The following is a 19,913-nucleotide window of genomic DNA, read 5'->3' as shown; positions in this document are numbered from 1 at the left end:
TTGAGATCAGAAATCTCCACAGAAATATGCCCCCTTTTCTACAATTTGCTAAAACTTTTTCAAGTTCCACCACGCAAAGCAAAATTTGGAAACACTTGAGAGCAAACGAGAAAAACATGTAAGGCCTCCAGATAAAAACTGAATACCATTAAAAAAAAATCTCTGTTATTAGAGCACATTTTATGTGATGCCTTTAGATAATGAATCCCCAAATTCTCTGTCACATGAAATCTCTAGCTTTGTTTAAATTTCTGAATTAGTTAAACTTTATTACAGGACTAAAAAAGCTTTTCCAATAATTACACAAGTGATTGTTTGATGATAACTGAGAAAAGGAACAGAGTAAAGTCATGCTAAATGAAGTAGGACATTGATGCAAGGCAAAAACCTCAGGAAGCACAAATGTATGAAGACACCAGGAACACCTGTAAAAGATAACTCTGAATTGATTCTGGAGAAGGACTAAAAAAGGAAACAGAAAGGACTGAGAAACAGTCAGAATTTCACTTCATCTAACCATAATGCATGGGGCAAAAATCAGTTACTCCAGTAAAACTGGAAGGTTGAAAAAACAGAAACAGCAAACTCTACTCACCAAGTTCTTCCTTACAAAATACAAGAAATGTGTTTTCCTCATTCAGGTTTTTGTTAAAGTCTATACATAGCTCATTCATTTTTTTCTTCATTGTCTTTATTTCCTGTATTGGGTATAAACTGAACTTAGTGGAAAAACAAAAATCAAAGCTGGCAATTTTTATCTTCCACATGAATAATATTTCATTTTTTTCAGATAGGCTCTCTACTAACATACAGTAAATACCAGGACTGAGCAAATAACACTTTGCAGGTAGCATCACACTTCATACCCTGTCAGTGTTCCTTTTATGTTTCTTTCAGTCCTGAGCGATATTGTGACCAAGGGCTATCCCTTCAACATTTTAAACTCAGCTTAGAGAGGACTAAAGAGATTAAACAGATTCACTAAACAGTTTCATGTGCCAAAATTAAAATATTTTTTTATTTGAACAGCTAAATTACAATTTTACATGTAAAAATATCCACTGAGATCAATGAGAATGAAGAGAGTTAAAAAGCATGCAACCTACTCAAAAACACTGTTTTGGAATTGTACAGGTATGGTATGACAGAAAGCATATTGCTCTCACAAGAAAAAGCCATTCTAAAACCTGTTGTAAAACCCTGATAGTCCTACTTCTGAAACATTTTCTAATGTATCTCATAGCAAGTTTCTACATGTTATTGTCAAGTTCAAACAAACATCGTAGTTACAAGTAAGAGAATGCACACCAAATAAAAATCTAAATGTATTTCAACTATTGTTCCCTAAGTAATTTCAAAATACCTTTAGAGGTATCAGTTATATGAAAATACACATCAAACTACTCTCATTAGCAGAAGGATGTGGATGAAGATTGATTATTTTCTACAAAGGGTTAAGTCTATTCAACAGTCAGAAATAAAGGTCATAATATAGTCAGAAATATCACTCAGAATTTGAAGACAACTATGCTGGCATCTGTAGAATCCCACAAGATAAGAGCTAGTGTGTTTGTCTCAGACACCAATAGCAGGGTGGCTGTGCCGCCAACCAAGGACTTCAGGTAACAACAGCCAAGGACTGCTGGCAACAACATGCTGTGAGAAAGAACAAGATGTGACTGGACAAGGGGCCACTCGGAGCTAGGACAGCACTCCTCTGGGACAAAGGTCTCTGATCTACCTCCTGGAGATAAGCACAGCTCAGCACAGCACAAACAGAGAAATGAGGTGGAGAACCAGGCACAGACTCTATGGGGAGAACAAGACCACCAAAGACCCAAAGCCCTCTGACCCATTTCCAGCACAGTGTAAAGAACAGACTGTGCATGACAACTAATTTACATAGAAAGTGCAAAACTTTTCTCCAGGGCAAGAAAAGCCTGTCTATAAAACAGCACCCCCATCCAGGCCCAGGCAGTGCCCCTAGGACTCTGGACACCTAGGCAGCTGTATTGATGCTGGAGGCATGAATCTCACTCCCTTTTTTCTTTCTCTCTTCCTCTCTTCAATTAATTTATCTCACTGTCTTTTCCCCTTCACTCTATCCCTTTTATCCAAAATCCACTCCTATGTGCTTATGCTAGGTCAGGGACTAACGTGCCAATTTCCATACCATGTATATAATTTACTAATCAAAGTTTGTATACAGCTTTTGCAGACCCCTTGATTTTGTTGTTCCTTTCAACCACAAGCATTGTATGCATCTTGAGTGCTCCCTTGCCATTAAGGGTGGGATGCCACAGCATTTCAGATACTGACAATTTTACTTCCTCATTGTCTGACAATTGCTTTCTAAGCCAGTTCTCCCTTAATGAAGAAAAATTCAAAGACCAGGTTGTTTTCTCCTCTAAGCTACTTTGATTTTTTTCAGGTCTAAAATCTTAGACACATTTTACAATATCAGTTAACTGAAACTAGTGTAGCTGTGTGTTTGCAACAGTTATACATACTTTTGAATAGAAGCGCAGACTCACTAGTAGCCTTTTTGAGAGTTATCTTCCCTAGGAATCTATTTCTACAATCGCAATATATAATACAACTTTTTCAGCTAGGCTTCTTTTAGTCTCAAGACTATGAAGTGATGCAGACCACCTCTGTCTACTATGTATCATGGATGTCTATCAAATTAGTTTAAAAACCTTCAAGTGATTGAAATTTAAAGGATGTAAGTATCTGGAAGTAAGAAGAGTTAAGATTAGAGCAGTAATTCAGCAGATCCAAAAGCATGACCTTCAAATATATGCTTAGTACACCTAACTAACCATAAACTTATCCCTTCAACAGTTGGTAATGTTTGCTTTATAAAAAAAAGTCCATATTTACTTTCTGCACTTCTTTAGGAAGATGGAGTCCGTTTCTTCTCCCCACTTGAACAGATTTCTCTAGATATCGCTTTGTTTCGGGCTTTACATTTTCAAGATCACAGGTTTGCTGAAATGACAGTATAGGATAATTGAATTTATAATATTCAAGCATTAGAGGGGTTTCAACAGAGTTGTACTTGAGAACACAGTCATATTAAAAAAGGGAACATCCTGGATTTTAATGGGAAGAACTCCACCAAAACAGTTACATTACACAATAATATTCTTACATTAATATAGAATGTTTTAAAAATAATATTCTTTCCAAGTGTCTCAGCACATTTACATGCTGTCATAATCGCAAGCCCTTTCAGTTTACAGTACAGTGCACTTAAGCTTCTCCTGTAGAGATAGCTTTCATTTACATAGTTGAGGAAAATCAGTGCTATCACTGTACCCTAAAAGTCTGAGGGATTGAAACCCTAAAAGATTAGACGTGTCACTTTGGGACCTCAGATGGCATAAAATTTGAGCATATTTGTCTTCTCCAAAACAAGGCTTCAGTGACAAAAATAAAACAGTGTCACAGAAAATTCTGAGTTGGAAGGGACCAACAAGGACCATCATCTTGTAAGTACTACACACATGAAATTTTGGAACTCTCAGAACGTTTAGAATTGTCATGGTTGAGGATTTTATATACCATTTCATAGTTGTTTTGGAGAACCCTGCTAATTTATTCCAGGAAGAAACCTTCAGACAGAGCAAGAAACAAAACCTACTTAGAATTCCACAAACAAAACCTGAAGCAGCTCTTTATATCAGGCTCTCCTGAGGGCATGTGGGTGGAGCAGACAGGCAACATTCTTAAGCATGCCTCTACTAGTCAGCATGAGCATGTTAGGCGTTACAAAATTTAAAATTATAGTTTCACTACCAAATTCACCTTTATTCCAAGTTTCAAAACTCAAAATACAAGTTTTTCAAAGAATAAAATATGGAGCATATTCAAAGGCCTAATTTTATGAAGAAATTTTCCCCTCTAATGTGTGGGGAAAAGAAAGTGACTATATTATTTTAACATTTTCTTGAATTAAATGTAAAAACCTCAATCATTTTCCTCCACCAACAGCTCTTAAATTAAGCATAATTTAGAAGGAGTACTGTTGTTAATTTAGAAAACTTTAGTCCCCATTAAGGGGAGCTAAAGCATTCTGCAAGTCACTGAGGTCAAGCAGATTTGCTCATCTCTTAGTATGCTGTGTTATAAATAACACAGGAGTGTGAGGGCCCTCATTCTCCTCACCCCAATATAATCTGGCCCCCTGAAAGATCATGAAAATAAATTAATCTACCTGAATTATTAAATCACCAGTGAGGCCATGAAAAGTCTGATTTAATCCAATTGTTTACTGCTTTTTTGAATTGGTGAAATAATTTCAGCCGAAATCTGAATTCTGTTTGTGGAAGTTCTTTATTCATGTTCTCGGAGCCTGACTTTTAAACTGAGAGTTTCTAACAGGAGAAGGTGTTAGAAATTTAGCAAAAATTTACAATAATTTTATGATTAAATAATACAAATATTTGACCAGTCTGGCACTACTGGAAATTTCATGTTTGCTTGAGAGCAAAACTCCTACTAGTTTAACAGTTATTAGAAGTGGATATATACTCAGAAGTTGCCTCTCTGGCAAACTAATGCTAAAACATGCTTGCATGCTGCAGTTAAGAAAAAAATCTAAAAAACTTAAACAGAGACTTAGGCAAAAATTCTAACTGTTACAAAGGTCAAAGACTGCTGCAAGGGAAAATGAAATAAGAAAACACCAAATGAGGAAAAAAAATTAAGAGAGTAATTGTAGTGAGTAACAGCAATCAGTTTTCACTACCTACTGTCAGATAGTCCTGTAAATTAAAAATAGATAGATACACAGACATGTAAAGGTTAGTCCTCAGAGTATCTGTGCATTCTCTAGATGAGGGTGGGGAAAATCACTGTAGATACCATATACAAATCAATCATACAAATCAATCAATTAATTACTAGCAACAGAGCAGGGGAAGAAGAAAAAACCAACATAAAAATACAGAAGGGAAAAAATCAACACGAGGCACCATCTGCCAACACACAACAGAACACAGTCAGAGTGGGGTTATTATATACTTCCACAAATATGTAACAAGAATACCCAGCTCGAGGAGAACACTTGAAAATTTCCCTGGAAAACACAGCAAAAGAAGGCAATGGTAATGGAAGGCCATTTAGTATGGTTCTGCAAGTATTATTCTAATTCCCACTCAAGCCTGAAAAAACCAAAATGGTGACTCCAAGAAACAGGGCTCCAGTATTTTATGAGTGTTAGAAGAAGATTAAAAATCAGTGGGGTTGAGAGGAAAAAATCACATATAAAACATAGAAAAACATATATTTTTTGTTATCACATTAGATAGCATCCTTGCATTATCCATTACACTTATAAGAAAATTATTACTAAACATCACCAGACATATTGGAACAAAATCAAATATTCTTTCTGATACAACCAAATATTCTTTCTTTGAGCTACAAAATAAGCAGTACAAACGAAGAATATGAGATACCTATAGGTGATCAATTAAAAGAGAAGCTAAATAGAAACACAAAAAGGACAGAAGCTGGTTCAACACTAAATGCATCTTTTAACTTAGTTTTATTTTGAGACTGAAGAAACAGATGAAGAGGATAGAATGTAATTGTCTATAACTAGCTGATCAAAAGAGGTAATTTCAGAGGTCAATACCATTTATATATTCTCATTAACCTACATAACTTAAAACAACTTTTAAATTTAAAATTCTCAACTTTTTTAATAAAGCAGAATTTTGGACACAAATTCAAGAGCAATATAAGATAATGTAAGCGCTGTACTCCCTGTTTTCTTCCCTCCCTCTTGGAACAAGCTCAGCCAGTAGAAAACAAAAAAGTTTTTTCCTAACAGGTTTCCCTCTTTTAGTTTAGATTGCTTGTATCAGTTCTTTGGAAGACTAGACAAAAGTCAAAGCTTTGCACTGGAGAGCAAGCATTGCAATGGAGAGAGAAGGATACACAGATCTAGATATGAGAGGCAAAGAGTAGGAACACACAATAATACAGTGTTTTCTGATGTACAGCAATGTCCCACTGGAAAGATTTGAGTGGCACAGACACAGAGGAAACACAAAGTTATTTTGAAAAGCATTGTGTATGCCAAATAATTTTAGATAAATTTAGATACATGTCACAACTTATGCAGACATACTGTTATTTACCTGTAAATAAACAATCTTCTGAAACACGTCTTCCCTCATGCTCATCTCCACATCAAAATTTGACAGTTTTTTGTCAGCTTCTGTACTTGCTAAGCGTATCTCTTTGTCAGGGGAGACGTGCTGGGGAAAATCCAACATGCTTCTTTCCACTGTTTAGACAAGAAGCAATGAACACAGAAGGATAGACATGCTTTAAGGATAAGGAGCTTTCCCTCTTCTGTAATTTATAAAAGACATAAGAAAAAAGTATCCAAAGCAACCTGACACATATAGCAAATAAAGTGATTACATGTAATATAAAACTGAACAGGTGGAAGGACAAAATCACACACCATTGTAACACATAAATATTTTACAGAAGATTTATAAACCCCAAGCCTAATTATCTCATAATCTTCTACAAAATCAGCTGAATGGTATATAAATACATTAAAAATGCTTCATCTTCCAAAAGTCATGTAAGTGAAGACTGACGTTTCATAGCTGGCACAGATGCTTCCATGTTAGCATTTAAAGCCAGAAGCTCCGAATCTTTCAAATATGCCCATCTGTCCTGAAGTTATTTTTACATTGTTATGAGCACAGTGTCAAATCCCCATGTACTGCACTCTTCTGTGTTTAGGAAGAAACAACATGGCAAACAGGGAAGATGCTGTCTGTGCATTCTGAACTTCTAGAGATTGGAAGCTGAGTATTACTACTTTTTTAGAATATACTTTTAAGATTAAGTAAATTCTTGCTATTAAAGGAATATAACATCTTATAATGACATTGAATAGAAATCCTAAAATACAAATGAATCTGCTTATTTAAAAATCAAATTACAATGTTTCTACCATCTACCTTTCCAAAAGTAGACTTTAGAGTAGCAACATATTAGGTTGATACAAAGCTTTGTAATTTTATGTGATATGCAGTCATTTTATCAATCTCTGAGACAGAGTCAAAAATGCAACCATGGGCATGTGATTCTTTTTGAAGTTTATAGGAAACTTGCCCCTTCGCCTCCTGCCCTTATGCAAAGATGTTTCAAAACTATAAACTGAGTTTTGGCAGCTTCCAAGTGTAATTTAAAGTCTATTGTCATCTCTGTCTTTTTGGATAATGAGCTGCAGTTACTGGGGTAGGTCTTTATGTGAAATGGACACACAGACCTTAAATTCCAAGTTTCTTATGGAAGTCTTGCCGTGGTAATACATCCCTCTCAGATGCCATGGGCTGTTTCACAGCAGGTCATGATAATTTCCCACACAGCTTTGAAGATTAGCATTAAAAGCTTAAATGTGACCCACTACTGCAATAGTACGTAGTGAAAAACTTTCATCTTCCATCAAGTCTTGGTGGCTGTGCTGAAAAGCTGATGACCAATGTTTTCTGAGGCAAACATAGATTTTCCTTCCGTAAATCTTTGTGGTAAAAAGATTTACAATAAGTATACCAAATTGGTATTTTGGTATAACTAACACTGAAGCTGGCAGCAGGCTTTTTTTTGAAAATTACTGTCTTTCTGAGTATGCCAGAATAAAATTCCAGCCAATTCACTGTATGTGCAACTTAATGTGAAATCCAGACTAATATTACAGTATAATCATTTGAGATGCCAACTTTTCTGTTAGTGAATGTGCTTTTCTGCTAGTGAAAGATTTTTGCTCCCAGCCAAGGTGGCTGTTTCTAGCACCTGTGTGGCTACTGTAGAATTTTTTAGAGTATTAAAAGAATTTGACATCTATTACACTCACTGTTTTATAAATAATGCAGCCACCACCTGAAAGGTCTTTCTCAATGAAGATATGCAATATGCAGTTTGTGTTCTACTTGTTCCTCTGACAATTATTAACAAATTAACGGAATGACCTGTGTTTGACCATTAAAACCCATCCACATATTGGTATGGCTTGACAATTCATTCAGAATGATCTAGATGTGACTGCATGACCAATATCTCCCTGGATTCTTCAAGACCTCAGAGGCCACAATTTAAATGTGAGCAAGTAAAGAAGCCTTCTTTCAATAGCACACTCAAAATTCCCTCATCATCACATTTTCTTCCTTAGCAGTTTATCAACATTTCCATTACTCCATTCAGCTTGCTGGTGTCAGATTCCGCAGTGTCTGAAAAAAGCACTGCATACCACGTGCAATGCACTACACATACCACAGACACTGCAGCCCACACTGCTGCAGTGTCCCCTGGCAGCTGCACAGGGCTGGAAATGTAACTGGCTGGAGCTTCACATGCAAAACCAAAACAGGTGACTAATGTAGGCCTCTGGGAGGTCCTGAAAGACTATGGACTCTTGAGAGGCCTCTACACATTCCACACAAGAACAGCAGGGATCAAAATTGGAAGCAACAACTATTTTTTCTCAGTGCTTCCTTATGTGCAGATGGAATGCCTTATGCAAAGAAATATAGAAAACACATGCTAACCTGCATATTCCACTTCTATATCTGCCAAAGCCCGTATGGTATTTTCATGTGTTACTTCTTCAATTTCAAGCATCCCAATGCTGTCATATACATGTTTTGTCTTCCTGATAAGTTCTTCTGTTCTTGTTCTAATTTCCTCTGGAGACAGGTCCCATCTCAAAAGGTTTCGTCCTGCTGCTATGTATGAAGAAGCCTTGAGCTGGCTAGTAATTTCTGCTCCTAATGTCATTCTCAACACAAGCCGTGGCCCAATGGACCTGAAAGTATAAAACTTATCTTTACATAGCAAGATTCCAGTTCAAGAGACAGTTCACAGTAAACATTAAAAAACCAGCATCAGAATATTTTTAGAAGGAGGAACAAAGTCCTTTGTAGAGCTGTTATCTTTATCAATTAAGTCTAATTTTAAAATAAATCTGTCTTCTATCTTTTTCATTTAGAGTATGACTAAGTGCAAACAGGGATGAAACATTTGGTATTGACAAAACCATACAGATTAAACTATGACTCAACCTTCTAAGGAAAACAGCACTGCAGTTACTGGAACTCTACAGAAGTAGACAGTACAAACATTTTTGAAATAAAGAATAAAACCCACATAGTAATTTGTAGATGACAAAGAATAACTGCAAAGTTGCACAAAATAAGACATAAAAACCATCACTTGATTGTATTCATAACAGCAAATAATTTTATATTTATACAGGATTTCTGTGAAATAATCAGTATGGGAGGAAACCTAGTTGCTACTCATTTGCAAATTTATTCCTTCAATTGTGTTGGATTTTAGATAGGCTTTTTCATTCTTTTACGAGAAGAGGTACAATCCTTTACTATGATTTAGGTATTAATAATCTATCAACTATAGTTCTAATCAACTGTATTTCAGCTTCTTTAAAATTAAGCTTGCATTCAAGTAGTCAAACTTGCTACATTTTTTACTATCATACTACCAGTCTCTGACAGTCAGAGACTTATTATCTGTCTTCCTATTTCAGCTACATAATTAAAAAAAACTAAATCACATGTTGTTATGGTAATAATGACAACTTAAAATTTTCAACAATAACTAAAGAAATACACAGAGATCTTGCTAATAAAGGGATGTTTTCTTCACACTGTTTTACATTAAGTAACCTTTTCTCTTAACACTAGCCATTGTACCTGTATTGATTTTATTGTAAAATCTGTGCAAAAGTGCACAGAGAGGTTTTGGCATACAATGCAGGGAACATGCATAAAAGACAGTCAATTTTGGCCTGAAGGCATAGCAAAGCAGAAGAATGAAATGCCAACAAACTGAGAAGGGCTGCATACATATCTTCTGTTTGAAGGAAAGCAAAACTTTTTTGTCAAAAGTCTTACAATTCTATAACAGAATTTCTCCACAAATAGCCTAACCGAAATTATTTGATGCAAGACAAACACAAAAGACAACATTTCTACCCATGCTTTATGTTGAAACTTTATTTTCCTTATTACTACAGATTGTTCATATCTTTCCATTCCAATGTAGGTAAGTTGTTTATTTTTCCCTTTAGTGGCATACAGGAAGATCTGTGTCCAGATTATTGACAATTTCACTTTGAAAATGATGTGTGAATAAAGAACATTTCTTCCACCTCTGTTCTTTTTTTCTGATACCAACTGAGTGCTGGCACTAGGGCATTAGTAACTTCTCCACTGGAGTACTGAAACTTTTACTTTCAGATAAAAGTTCAGGATAAATGAAGCTGCTGCCATGAAAGCAAAAGCTTAAGTATTAAGGTTCTCAGAATGCGTTCATTTCCCATCCCCAAAATCTACTGAAATCTACCCTGAATCTACAAATCCATTAAGGAACAGTACTTCATTAAGTCACAAACAGATTCTCAGTGGGCTGCCCTGTATCTAGTTTTTCAGACATTGCTACAAAGGTCTGGTAAAACCTCTTGGGAGGTAAAGGGAAGTTCCTCAGAAAAAGGCTCATGGCTCTGAACTCTACCCCACACCACCCACACCCAAGAACATGAGGAAGACTACACAATGTTTCACACTCAAGTCAAAATAAAAGTAAGGTGAAGTCAAAGGAAAACAACAGCCTGAGCAACAAAAAGTATGGTAAAGTGAAGGATACTAAGCAGATATTTTAAAAGAGAACATATTGCTTTCAGTCATTCAGTATCTTCACCCAGAAATTTAGACAATACAGCCCTGCCTCTGACCAACTGCATATCTGCAAACACTAAAACAGTCACAGCACCAACATATTACATCAATTTCAGTGTGTGCAATAAGATTTATTAATAATTAAAGTTGGACTGAACTGAAGTTCATGAAAGGGAATACAGGGTCTCAGATTACCCGAGAACACTATTTTTAAATACTAAAAAAAGATGCAACCCAATTTTCTTAGTACATTGGCTAGCTTAATTAAGACATATAGCTATAAATTTGAGAGCTTTAAAAATTATTGGCATAAGTGCCAGCAAGTTGTTGACTACCTGTTAGAAACAGGAAAACACAGAACTGCCCAGTTTTGAAATGCTGATATCTTGTTTGTTCTGTTGATAGGAAATGCAAGCATTTATGTAGATCAAAAAATGAAATTGTATCACTGAGGAAACCTTTAACTTCCCAGATATATAACTGGAATATAAGTTCTATTAATAATTCTAAGAACCAGATGCAACAGTGAAGAGTTTTCTTCAAACACTGAACCAAGCAGGTACAAATATTATTTTAGACTTGCTTTAGGTAAACAGCACCAACATTACAGAACGCCCAACTACTGCTTGCACTGAGCAATCAGAAGCTGATTCAGTTTAATTAGATGGAAGGATGTTGCCTTGCATAGACTGTTGGTAATGCCTGAACTGTTTGGTTCAAACTGTTTCAGCTATCACACTCAGTTTTCTCTGGTGTAGAGCAGAACACTAAGAGGTATCTGAACAAGCCTGGGCTAAGGCTCATGTCCAGCAACAGCACTGCCTTAAGACATTTCTGTCAGTGTTCCTTCCTCTCATGCTCATTTCTGCCTCTGTACTTCACTCCATCAATGGCATCAGCACAACTGTTATCTACAGTGATACTTAGAAAATATTCAGGACAGCATATAGGAAAAATGAAGTGGACCAAAAACATTCAGGGGTGACAGCTTTTTGCCAGGTAATTGCCCTTTTGATGAGTGACTTCAAAACAGCTGTGTTGGCCTAAACAAAATGTCAGTAAAGTAAAAAGTGTCAGCAGCAACCTAAATTTTCACTACTGTCAGAACTACATACGAAATCATGAATTTAGTCTAGCAAAGAGAGTCTCAAGATGATTGCTGTCATTAAGCATACCACTTAAATGTCCTAAAGTAAAAAGAGCTATTGATGCAAACAGGCAATACAGGCATAAGAACAAATTAGAATAAATTGGTCAGGACTACATGAAAGCTGGAATTGCAACAGACATATATAAGCATCAGAGCAGTGAGACTCTGAAAGAGATGTCCAGTAAGTCCCAGCAAGTCTATTTATAACATGGTGCTTGACTGGCTTATAAAATGTATTAGGTTACTTGGTTACCTAAGGTAGCATGGGACTAGATTTGATCACCCCAAATGCCCCTTCCAGTTCCTGCATTTCAGGTCCTTCAAAATTAACACAACTTTATTTATATTGCATTTTTATAGTAAATATCTAACTGGTCTCTATTGACAACTTGCACCAGCTTTTTTCTGGGGTGAGCCCCATGGCATCTAATAATGCTAATGGAACGACATACAGGGCTGACTGAAATATTTTATGCATTTGTGCAGTGCTTCATCCATTCAGGAGAACATCAGAACAAAGACTTCATTTGGACTTTCAGTTATAACACAGATTATTACAGACACAGCTGTTTTCATAAATTATGGTGAAAACATAATTTGTGAAACCAGCTAATCTGCCAATCCCAAAAGCAGTAAGAATGGTATTTTCTACCAAAAGCAGAGTAAGTCGAATAACACTTAAAACTTTAGTAGTTACTTCTAAAAAAGATTTTAAAAGAAGAAAGCAAAGCTTCTAAATTGCAGGCTGCAATAATTGCAGAATGCCAGGTAATTTCTTTCACCAAAAAATCTACAATTTGATTACTTGCTGCTTCTGGACAATAGAAATTTGATTTGATTTTACAAAGGAGAACCTTTATAATACTCCATTACAGCAATACAGTGGCCACCATAACTGCTGCAAAGACAAACAATGCAATTGAATTTACAGACTTGATTTTTAACTTGAGCAATATCTTAAACATTTATGTAAGTCTGGTTTTGCTTAGAAACATTTTCTGTGATTGAAATGTGAGTCAAGCAGCCTTTTGTTGGCATGTTCCATTAACACTATTAAAATAAAACAAGAAAGCCACAATCTGTGAAAAAGCAGCAGGGAGGCATAGCACCAGCTTTAGAAAATACAGACAAAAGCCAAGAGGCTCCTACTACTGAGAATCATTATATAATACAGTCAAAATTTAAGCCTGCTATCTCATTTAAGTTTGATTACAAAATGATAATTTTAATTCCATCAAAGACTTTTTAATGGCACTTCCAGTTTTCAAATTAATCTTCATCTAAACAGTATTAGTTAAAATGACAAGTATAATTTTACAGAGTGAAGTAAATGAACTAATGTATTTCTGGGAAAAATATATACAGACCAATTTATTGTACTTGCAAACACATTTGACAGTTCCATATAGCCACACAAAAGTCAGGGTATATTGGATTCATACAGGATGGAAAACTGTATTCTCTCTTGACAAAAGAGAATAACAGCTTCAGAAAGTGAAGTGAGAGCCAAGATTTCAAAAAGAGAGAAAGACAGAGGGCTGTGTGTGTGAGAGAGAGGGAGAGAGAGAACAAATTCAGGTAATTTAGTCATCGAGTTCTTAAATATTCTAATACAAATAAACACAATTAAGTCTTTCTTGCTGGACCTTCAGAGGACATTTCTACGGATATGAGTAAGATCGGATTTGCAAATCACAACTAGTGCCATAAACAGCTATTTCAATCAGTAACATTCAGTATGAAAAATGCTGGAGTTCAAATTCAAGAGAAACATTTTGGTCTTTCTATTTTTTGAAACAGCATATCTTAGCTAAACAACACTTGCTGGTCTTCCAGGCTGCAGGAGATGCAGTGCTGCATGCTGGAAAGCAGCACTGTGTATCTGAAGACTGTTCCCACTAGATAGATACCTGTAAATCAATATCCACAGGGGCTCAAGGTTCTGACTCCACCTAGCGGCCTCACCAAAACGAAAAACAAAACAAAAAACCAGATACACCCTACTAAGGCAATAAAAAAACCTGACAGCATGCCTCAGGACAAGCTGTTTGGTACTTGAGTACCATGCCATATATCAGTATTTCCCTGGAAGTCAGAGTCAAGTAGTACCAAATATATAGAAATTACAGCAGACAGGCTGGTTTAAGTAAAGTTTTTAACAGGCAAGCCTCACATGCAAAGGAATTAAAAAAAAAATAAATGAAATTAAAAAAGATTTCAAAACCAAATCTCAATTCAACAGCATCTAATAAAACGTACAGTACCATTGGTCTGTTTTCTGTTTCACAGGATGTGCTTTATAAAAAGTTTAACGGGCTAAAATATTATTAGAGATCCTTAGGTTTTGCTTGAATTTAAAATATACTTTTATATTACTTTCAGTTATGATGCACAACTTTAGACAAGAACTGACAGTGATGACTGTGTATCTAATAGAAAAGCAATGACAAAATCAACCAAAATAAGATAACTGGGTAGGACAGGGTAAAACAAGAACAGAAAAAAAAAAAATCCAAGACAGAACCAGCAGAGTTAAATGGCTCAAAGGTGATCACAGGGCAACATTATTTCAACTAAGCCAAAGGAATGAAACTAAAACCCTTCAATATATGGCTTCTTCCTGCCAGACAAACACATATGAAATCCTTTTTCCATTTCACTTCTCAGTCCTCTCATCTGTCTGGCTCTTAACAGTATATGGAACAGTGAATACATGCCTTGAATTCCTGGGCCATTTTCCTTGGAAAAGTATTTGGCTCTGTTTCATAACTGTGTTTGGCACAGACATATCTTACTGTAGCAAAACGATAGCATGTTTAGTACTTCCTAATTTAAAGTCCCATAATGATCATTAGAAACTGATTTTTAAAGCTGCATTAGAAGAAACAGAAAACCTAGAAGCTTTTGACACTAAACCTTAATTTTGTCACACCTTTCAGAAAAAAGAAATTCTCTGCACCTGAGTTCACTGTACAGTCAACATTAACTATACTTTTAGCCCTTCCAATCTAAATGAGCAAGTCAACAAAACCTACATTCATACAAACATTTAAAATCCTTTATTGATACATTACCCTCAGTGCTCATGACTTTACTATCTGACAAATGTTTACTGGTTTTCCAACAGAATTAACATGAGAAAACTAACTGAAAAAGTGCTCTATGGCAGCTAACAAAAAGCCCAGACCTTCAGTAGGAACTAAACCAGTGTACTCTAACATGACACAACTTACTTATTTCTTCTCCCCTTTTCCTCCAACAGTCTTTAAACAAAATGAATTTGGAAACTGGTCTGATTGGCTTTCATATAAGGAGGTGATTTCCACACAGTAGTCTGCAGTAGAACACACAGAAATGCTAGGGTATGGTTTCTGCAGTGCCTGATCTCTAACATTATGGTACACAAGGTTTTAGGGAAAAAAACAGAACAAAACCCAACATCCAAAGAACCAAATACAAAAAAAACAACATACCCTAAAACACAAACCACAAATTACTAGTACTACTAATTTAGGTTACACAGCATTCTGTGAACTGTATCCATTGCGTGTCACAGCAAACCTCCACCAAAATAATTCCCTTGCAGGATCTCAGGAAAGAATATTCTTACCAATGCTTGCACACAGTAATTGTACTATACTGAGGGACAAGGCATTCACTGAGGTTGTCTTATTGTTTGGTTCTACTGTCAGGTCAACTGTGGAAACACAGTGGGAAAAATATTGTTTTTAAGGTCCTACAGCTCTCTCAGATGCTGCTGCATAAGCATGTCTATTTCCATCATGAGAGCCATAAACAGCAAATGGGGGCTGTTTAGTACAAACAACACACTCCCAGGATAGCTCAGTAGAGGAATGCAACCAGCTAACGCATGAGAAACAGCTTGTTGACTCTATCTGAAAAACAGCTGGTACTGCAGGACAGAGAAAAATACTGGGAGTTTGTAAACGCTTTCTCTGATTGATAGCCAGGGCTAATCAGTACAGCCTCTTCCATGGAAATATGCTTTGGCTTCTCACTAATCTTGTCTCGTACAGTTAAAGCAATGAGAAATGTTTCCTTGCCATCACTAGTAAGATGAAAAACTCTGTGTCTTCACATCAGATAATTACCTACTCTGCCTTACCTGTTTACCACCTTAATTCAGTCTTCCTATCTCCTTGAGCAGGCTCCCAAACAGCCTGCTCAACACCACAAATTAAGAAAGGAAATGAAACCTGCTTTCTTTTCTGGCTTTTGAGTGAAAAGTGATTCAGTAACACTGTGCTTCGCAGGCTGGTTACAGGCCATGTGAAATATTGTTTCACCATAATCAATATGGCAAAGAACTTCGCTTATTTAACTTTCCACTGAAGAAATAAATAGTGTCTGTTAGAGAAGGTATGAAAAACACAAATGCCCAGTAATATTTTGCTCAGAAACAAGTAAAATCACCACCATTCCTACCTCACCTTCTCTAAACATAGACAACATTTACCAAAAAAGAGTCTCTGCTTCAGAGAAAAATTCAGACTCAAAAATCTATAGTTCAGTTAATATAATCTATTTTATTTCTACAGATCATTGACCAAAAGGTCCTAAAGAAACTATGTTGTTGTGGGATGAGAAGGTAGGTCCTCTTGCAGGTAAATGGTTATAAAAATTAGGCTGGTAAAAATGGCTGCTTATTTTTCTGAATGGAACTGTGTGACTTGCAGAAGCCTGGAAGGTTCCATGCAGGGTTCTGTATTCTTTCATGTCTTTATACATCATCTACAAAAAGCTGGGATTAATAAAGTCACAAAATTTACCAATGATTATTTACCCACGACAATGCAGTGTACTAAAGGCAGCCACAAAGAGATGAAAAAGAATGTCACAACACAGAAAAGTTTAAAACCACTAACACAAAGTGAATTTTAATCTTAATAAAAGTCACACACTTCTGACTTTACATACACAGGAGGAGTTGTGAGACAACTAATCATTCTGGAGACAAAACAGTTCAACAGAAACAACAACAAAGCAGCAGCTGCAAAGAAAGAAATGATAGGATTTAGTAGAGATGGAGTAGAACAAAGCACAGAAATTCATGCTACGTGCATAATACATGCATTTCTGATCACCTGAACAGTTAAACTCTCTCATCTTCTGTTCTCCCAAAACCTTTTTCTGTTCTACCAAGTCATGATGACTTAGAAATAATGAAGGCTTAGAAACAATCAGCTGCATTGAGCAATGGACTCCACTCAAAGTACAAATACTAACTAGAGTGGGATTCTTTGGAGTGGGGAAAAAAAATCACAGAATAAAGCACAATTGAAGAAATACTCCAAAGATCTAAATGATCATAAGGAGGATGGATAGAAAGAACAAGGATCAATTTTTAACCTGTAACTTTCAACATAACCAGCAAGAGTTTTAGGAGGCAGTTTCAATATAAAAAGGTATTCCTGGACAGATTTTTACACAAGATCATATGAAAAAACCAGTTTTTTTGCTAGAAGTCCCTAATTCCTAGACTGTTCTGAAAAGATAATACTAGATGTACATATAATTTTACATGTTTTCTAAGGTACCTTATCCTGACTCCTGCTGAACAATGGTGAGACTTTCAAACTATTCTAAAGAAATCTTTCCAAGCCAGGCATTTCTTTCTTTATAGTGAGAATGACAGAACAGGTATGTCCTCAAAATACATTAACAACATTTTTTAGCATGGACTAACTGGTGCTCCATGGGTCAAATAAATGGTCACAAATGCTTGCCAGCTCAACAGCTATGTCTCACCCAGTCCAGGAAATAATTTTGTTCTGTAAATTCCATCTAATAGACAAACTGCTCCTCAGAAGCCTGCTGTGGTTAGAAAGGTGGTAGCTGTTGCTTTTGACCACAGGAAAAATTGCTGCTGCAATATACAGAAGAGTTTATGCAGCCCACAGATCACAGGGAAAGGCAAAAAATGTCCCAAATACCTTGTTTGGCCTTTGCCATTTCTGAGGTGTTGGACCTGATACTTCAATGAAAGAAACGGATATATTATTGTTGTAAGTATGAAATAAGAAAATTACAATGGAAGTTCTTCCCATTTCTTTGTCCTCCAGTGTCATTCCTCCTTCTGTCTTTTCCCAGCCTTAGTTTCTTGCTGGTTTTCTTCCTCAGCAAGAGAAAGGACAGTGTTCACAGTATCTTTCCACTTTCTTTCATTATATTGTGTATATAGTGCAGTGTGTTGGTACCTGTCTCACTCATGTACATGGATTTTCATACTCAAAACCTCATTTTGAAGATTTTCAAAGAAACACCCCAGAACTCATGAACTCAAGAATTTTTTTAGAACAATAAAATTACTTAAATCAGTGTGTTTTCTTTTATTTTTTTCATATATAGGAGTATCCTCATAAACTAATGAGGATTATGCTTAATTATCTAGCTTAATTCTCTAGCCAGTTTTTCCCCATGTATTTTATCACATTAAATGTACCTCTTTAAATCTTTTCAATGTGAATGGGAAAAAAAATAATTGGAAAAAGCCTCCTTCTGCAAAGCTGCCTATTTTAACCAAAAGAATCAAACCCTAACATCATTTTATTTAATGTAAGGCACAGTACTTGACACTTGCTAAGAACGGTCATTTTTATCTCACGTTAAGATGCCCTCAGGAAAAATAGAAGTTGGGACAGAACCTATTCAAGATTGCTGTGACCAGCTCCTTAACTTTGGAAAGTTGGGAGGTCACTATGGCACAGTCAAGAATACTGTCTTTCATGAAACAATTATTTGGGCACACTGAAATGATGACTTGAGAAAAAAAAAAAAACACAATTAATGAAGTGCAGCAACCATTCCCCATTTTACTGATTTTTACTTAAGAAGGAGGTATCCTCATTGTCCAAATGTAAACTGCAACCAAAGATAAACCTTTTGTATGAAAAAAATTAAAAAAACCTTCTTGTGTTCTTTTTGATGGAAAAATCTGTTAGACAAAGATGGTCAAGGAGAAGAGTGAAAATGACTGTACAAATAAAGGAATGTAAATGTAAATTAGAAAAAGAAAATAGAAGTGCACTTTATTTAGCACCAGAAAATAAATCACTTGATTTTCAACAGCAGCAGGAGCAGAACAGAAAATATTCTGATTCTTATTTTCTATCTGCTAATACCCCTCAATCCTAATTTGAAATGAACAAAGGCTGTGAAATAGGACAAAAACTGTACAGTCTGTGCAGTAAGCACATGACTATAATTTCTCAAAAGACCATGTGAGGCAACCATCTTTTCCATGTCATGCTGAAATTCAGCTCCATTCTCCTTACCACAATGTACTCTCCTACTATTTCAGTGCTTCGTATCAAATGCAGTCCTTTAGAAAATCTGAGAGGCCAAAATAAAAGCAATTATGTTCATTTGTCTAGTCTGCCTAGAATTGACTACAAGCCTTCTTTCACACCGGTTTTCTGGGATTTAGAGCTAGTGTTCATTATAAGAAAATAAGTAATCTCCTATTTTTAAGCCTTTTGACGGTACATTGGTACCTGATTCACCTGTCCTACTATGTGTAGTAGTGACACACCTTTTTATAAAGCTACTATGAGCACACTGTGAGCCGGTCTTGCTTCACGTACACCCTGCTGCAGAGCCCCGCTGCTACAGCAGTATCCCTCAATCCATTGTGCTCTGTCCAATTTCTCTTGCAGTGATTCTGACTCTGTGCAAAGAGTACCAAGAGGAGACCTCGCCGCGCCCACCCGGCCCACCTGGGCATAACGGAGCCCACGGCAGGGAGGGCAGGCTGCGGGAATGGCTCCAGGAGCTGAGGCAATAAGCGCCACAGGCAGTCAGGTTTCCTGCCCCACTGTCTGCCTGGCCCCTCGGAGCGCGCCCCGCACGCCCGCGGCAGCTCCGCCTCGGCCCGGGGCTCAGGCCTGAGCGAGGAGCGAGAACCTTCTGCGGGCGGCTCCGGGCTGACCCGGCTCCCAGCCGGGCCGGGCGGCCCCTGCTGCCGCCCCCCCGCCCTCCCCCACATCGCAGGCCCTCCCCCACCCATGCCCGCA

At 36.6% G+C, this 19,913-nt stretch overlaps 1 protein-coding gene across 2 annotated transcripts in view; it reads right to left on the bottom strand.

The window, feature by feature from the left end:
* NLN (neurolysin) overlaps positions 1-19,913 on the bottom strand; it is a 36,580-nt gene that overhangs the window by 16,007 nt on the left and 660 nt on the right. The window contains exons 2-5 of one of the 2 annotated variants that reach the window (XM_074532955.1): positions 8,583-8,839; positions 6,153-6,301; positions 2,884-2,991; positions 596-698 (exon numbers count right to left, since the gene is read on the bottom strand). In XM_074532955.1, the coding sequence (XP_074389056.1) occupies positions 596-698; positions 2,884-2,991; positions 6,153-6,301; positions 8,583-8,839 (617 nt within the window). Of the gene's footprint in view, positions 1-595; positions 699-2,883; positions 2,992-6,152; positions 6,302-8,582; positions 8,854-19,913 lie in introns of both variants that reach the window. The other variant, XM_074532956.1, reaches the window with a different exon arrangement.

This window comes from Zonotrichia albicollis, chromosome Z, assembly GCF_047830755.1.
Source record: "Zonotrichia albicollis isolate bZonAlb1 chromosome Z, bZonAlb1.hap1, whole genome shotgun sequence".
Taxonomy (NCBI): domain Eukaryota; kingdom Metazoa; phylum Chordata; class Aves; order Passeriformes; family Passerellidae; genus Zonotrichia; species Zonotrichia albicollis.
This window is presented reverse-complemented; position numbering and strand designations above follow the sequence as displayed.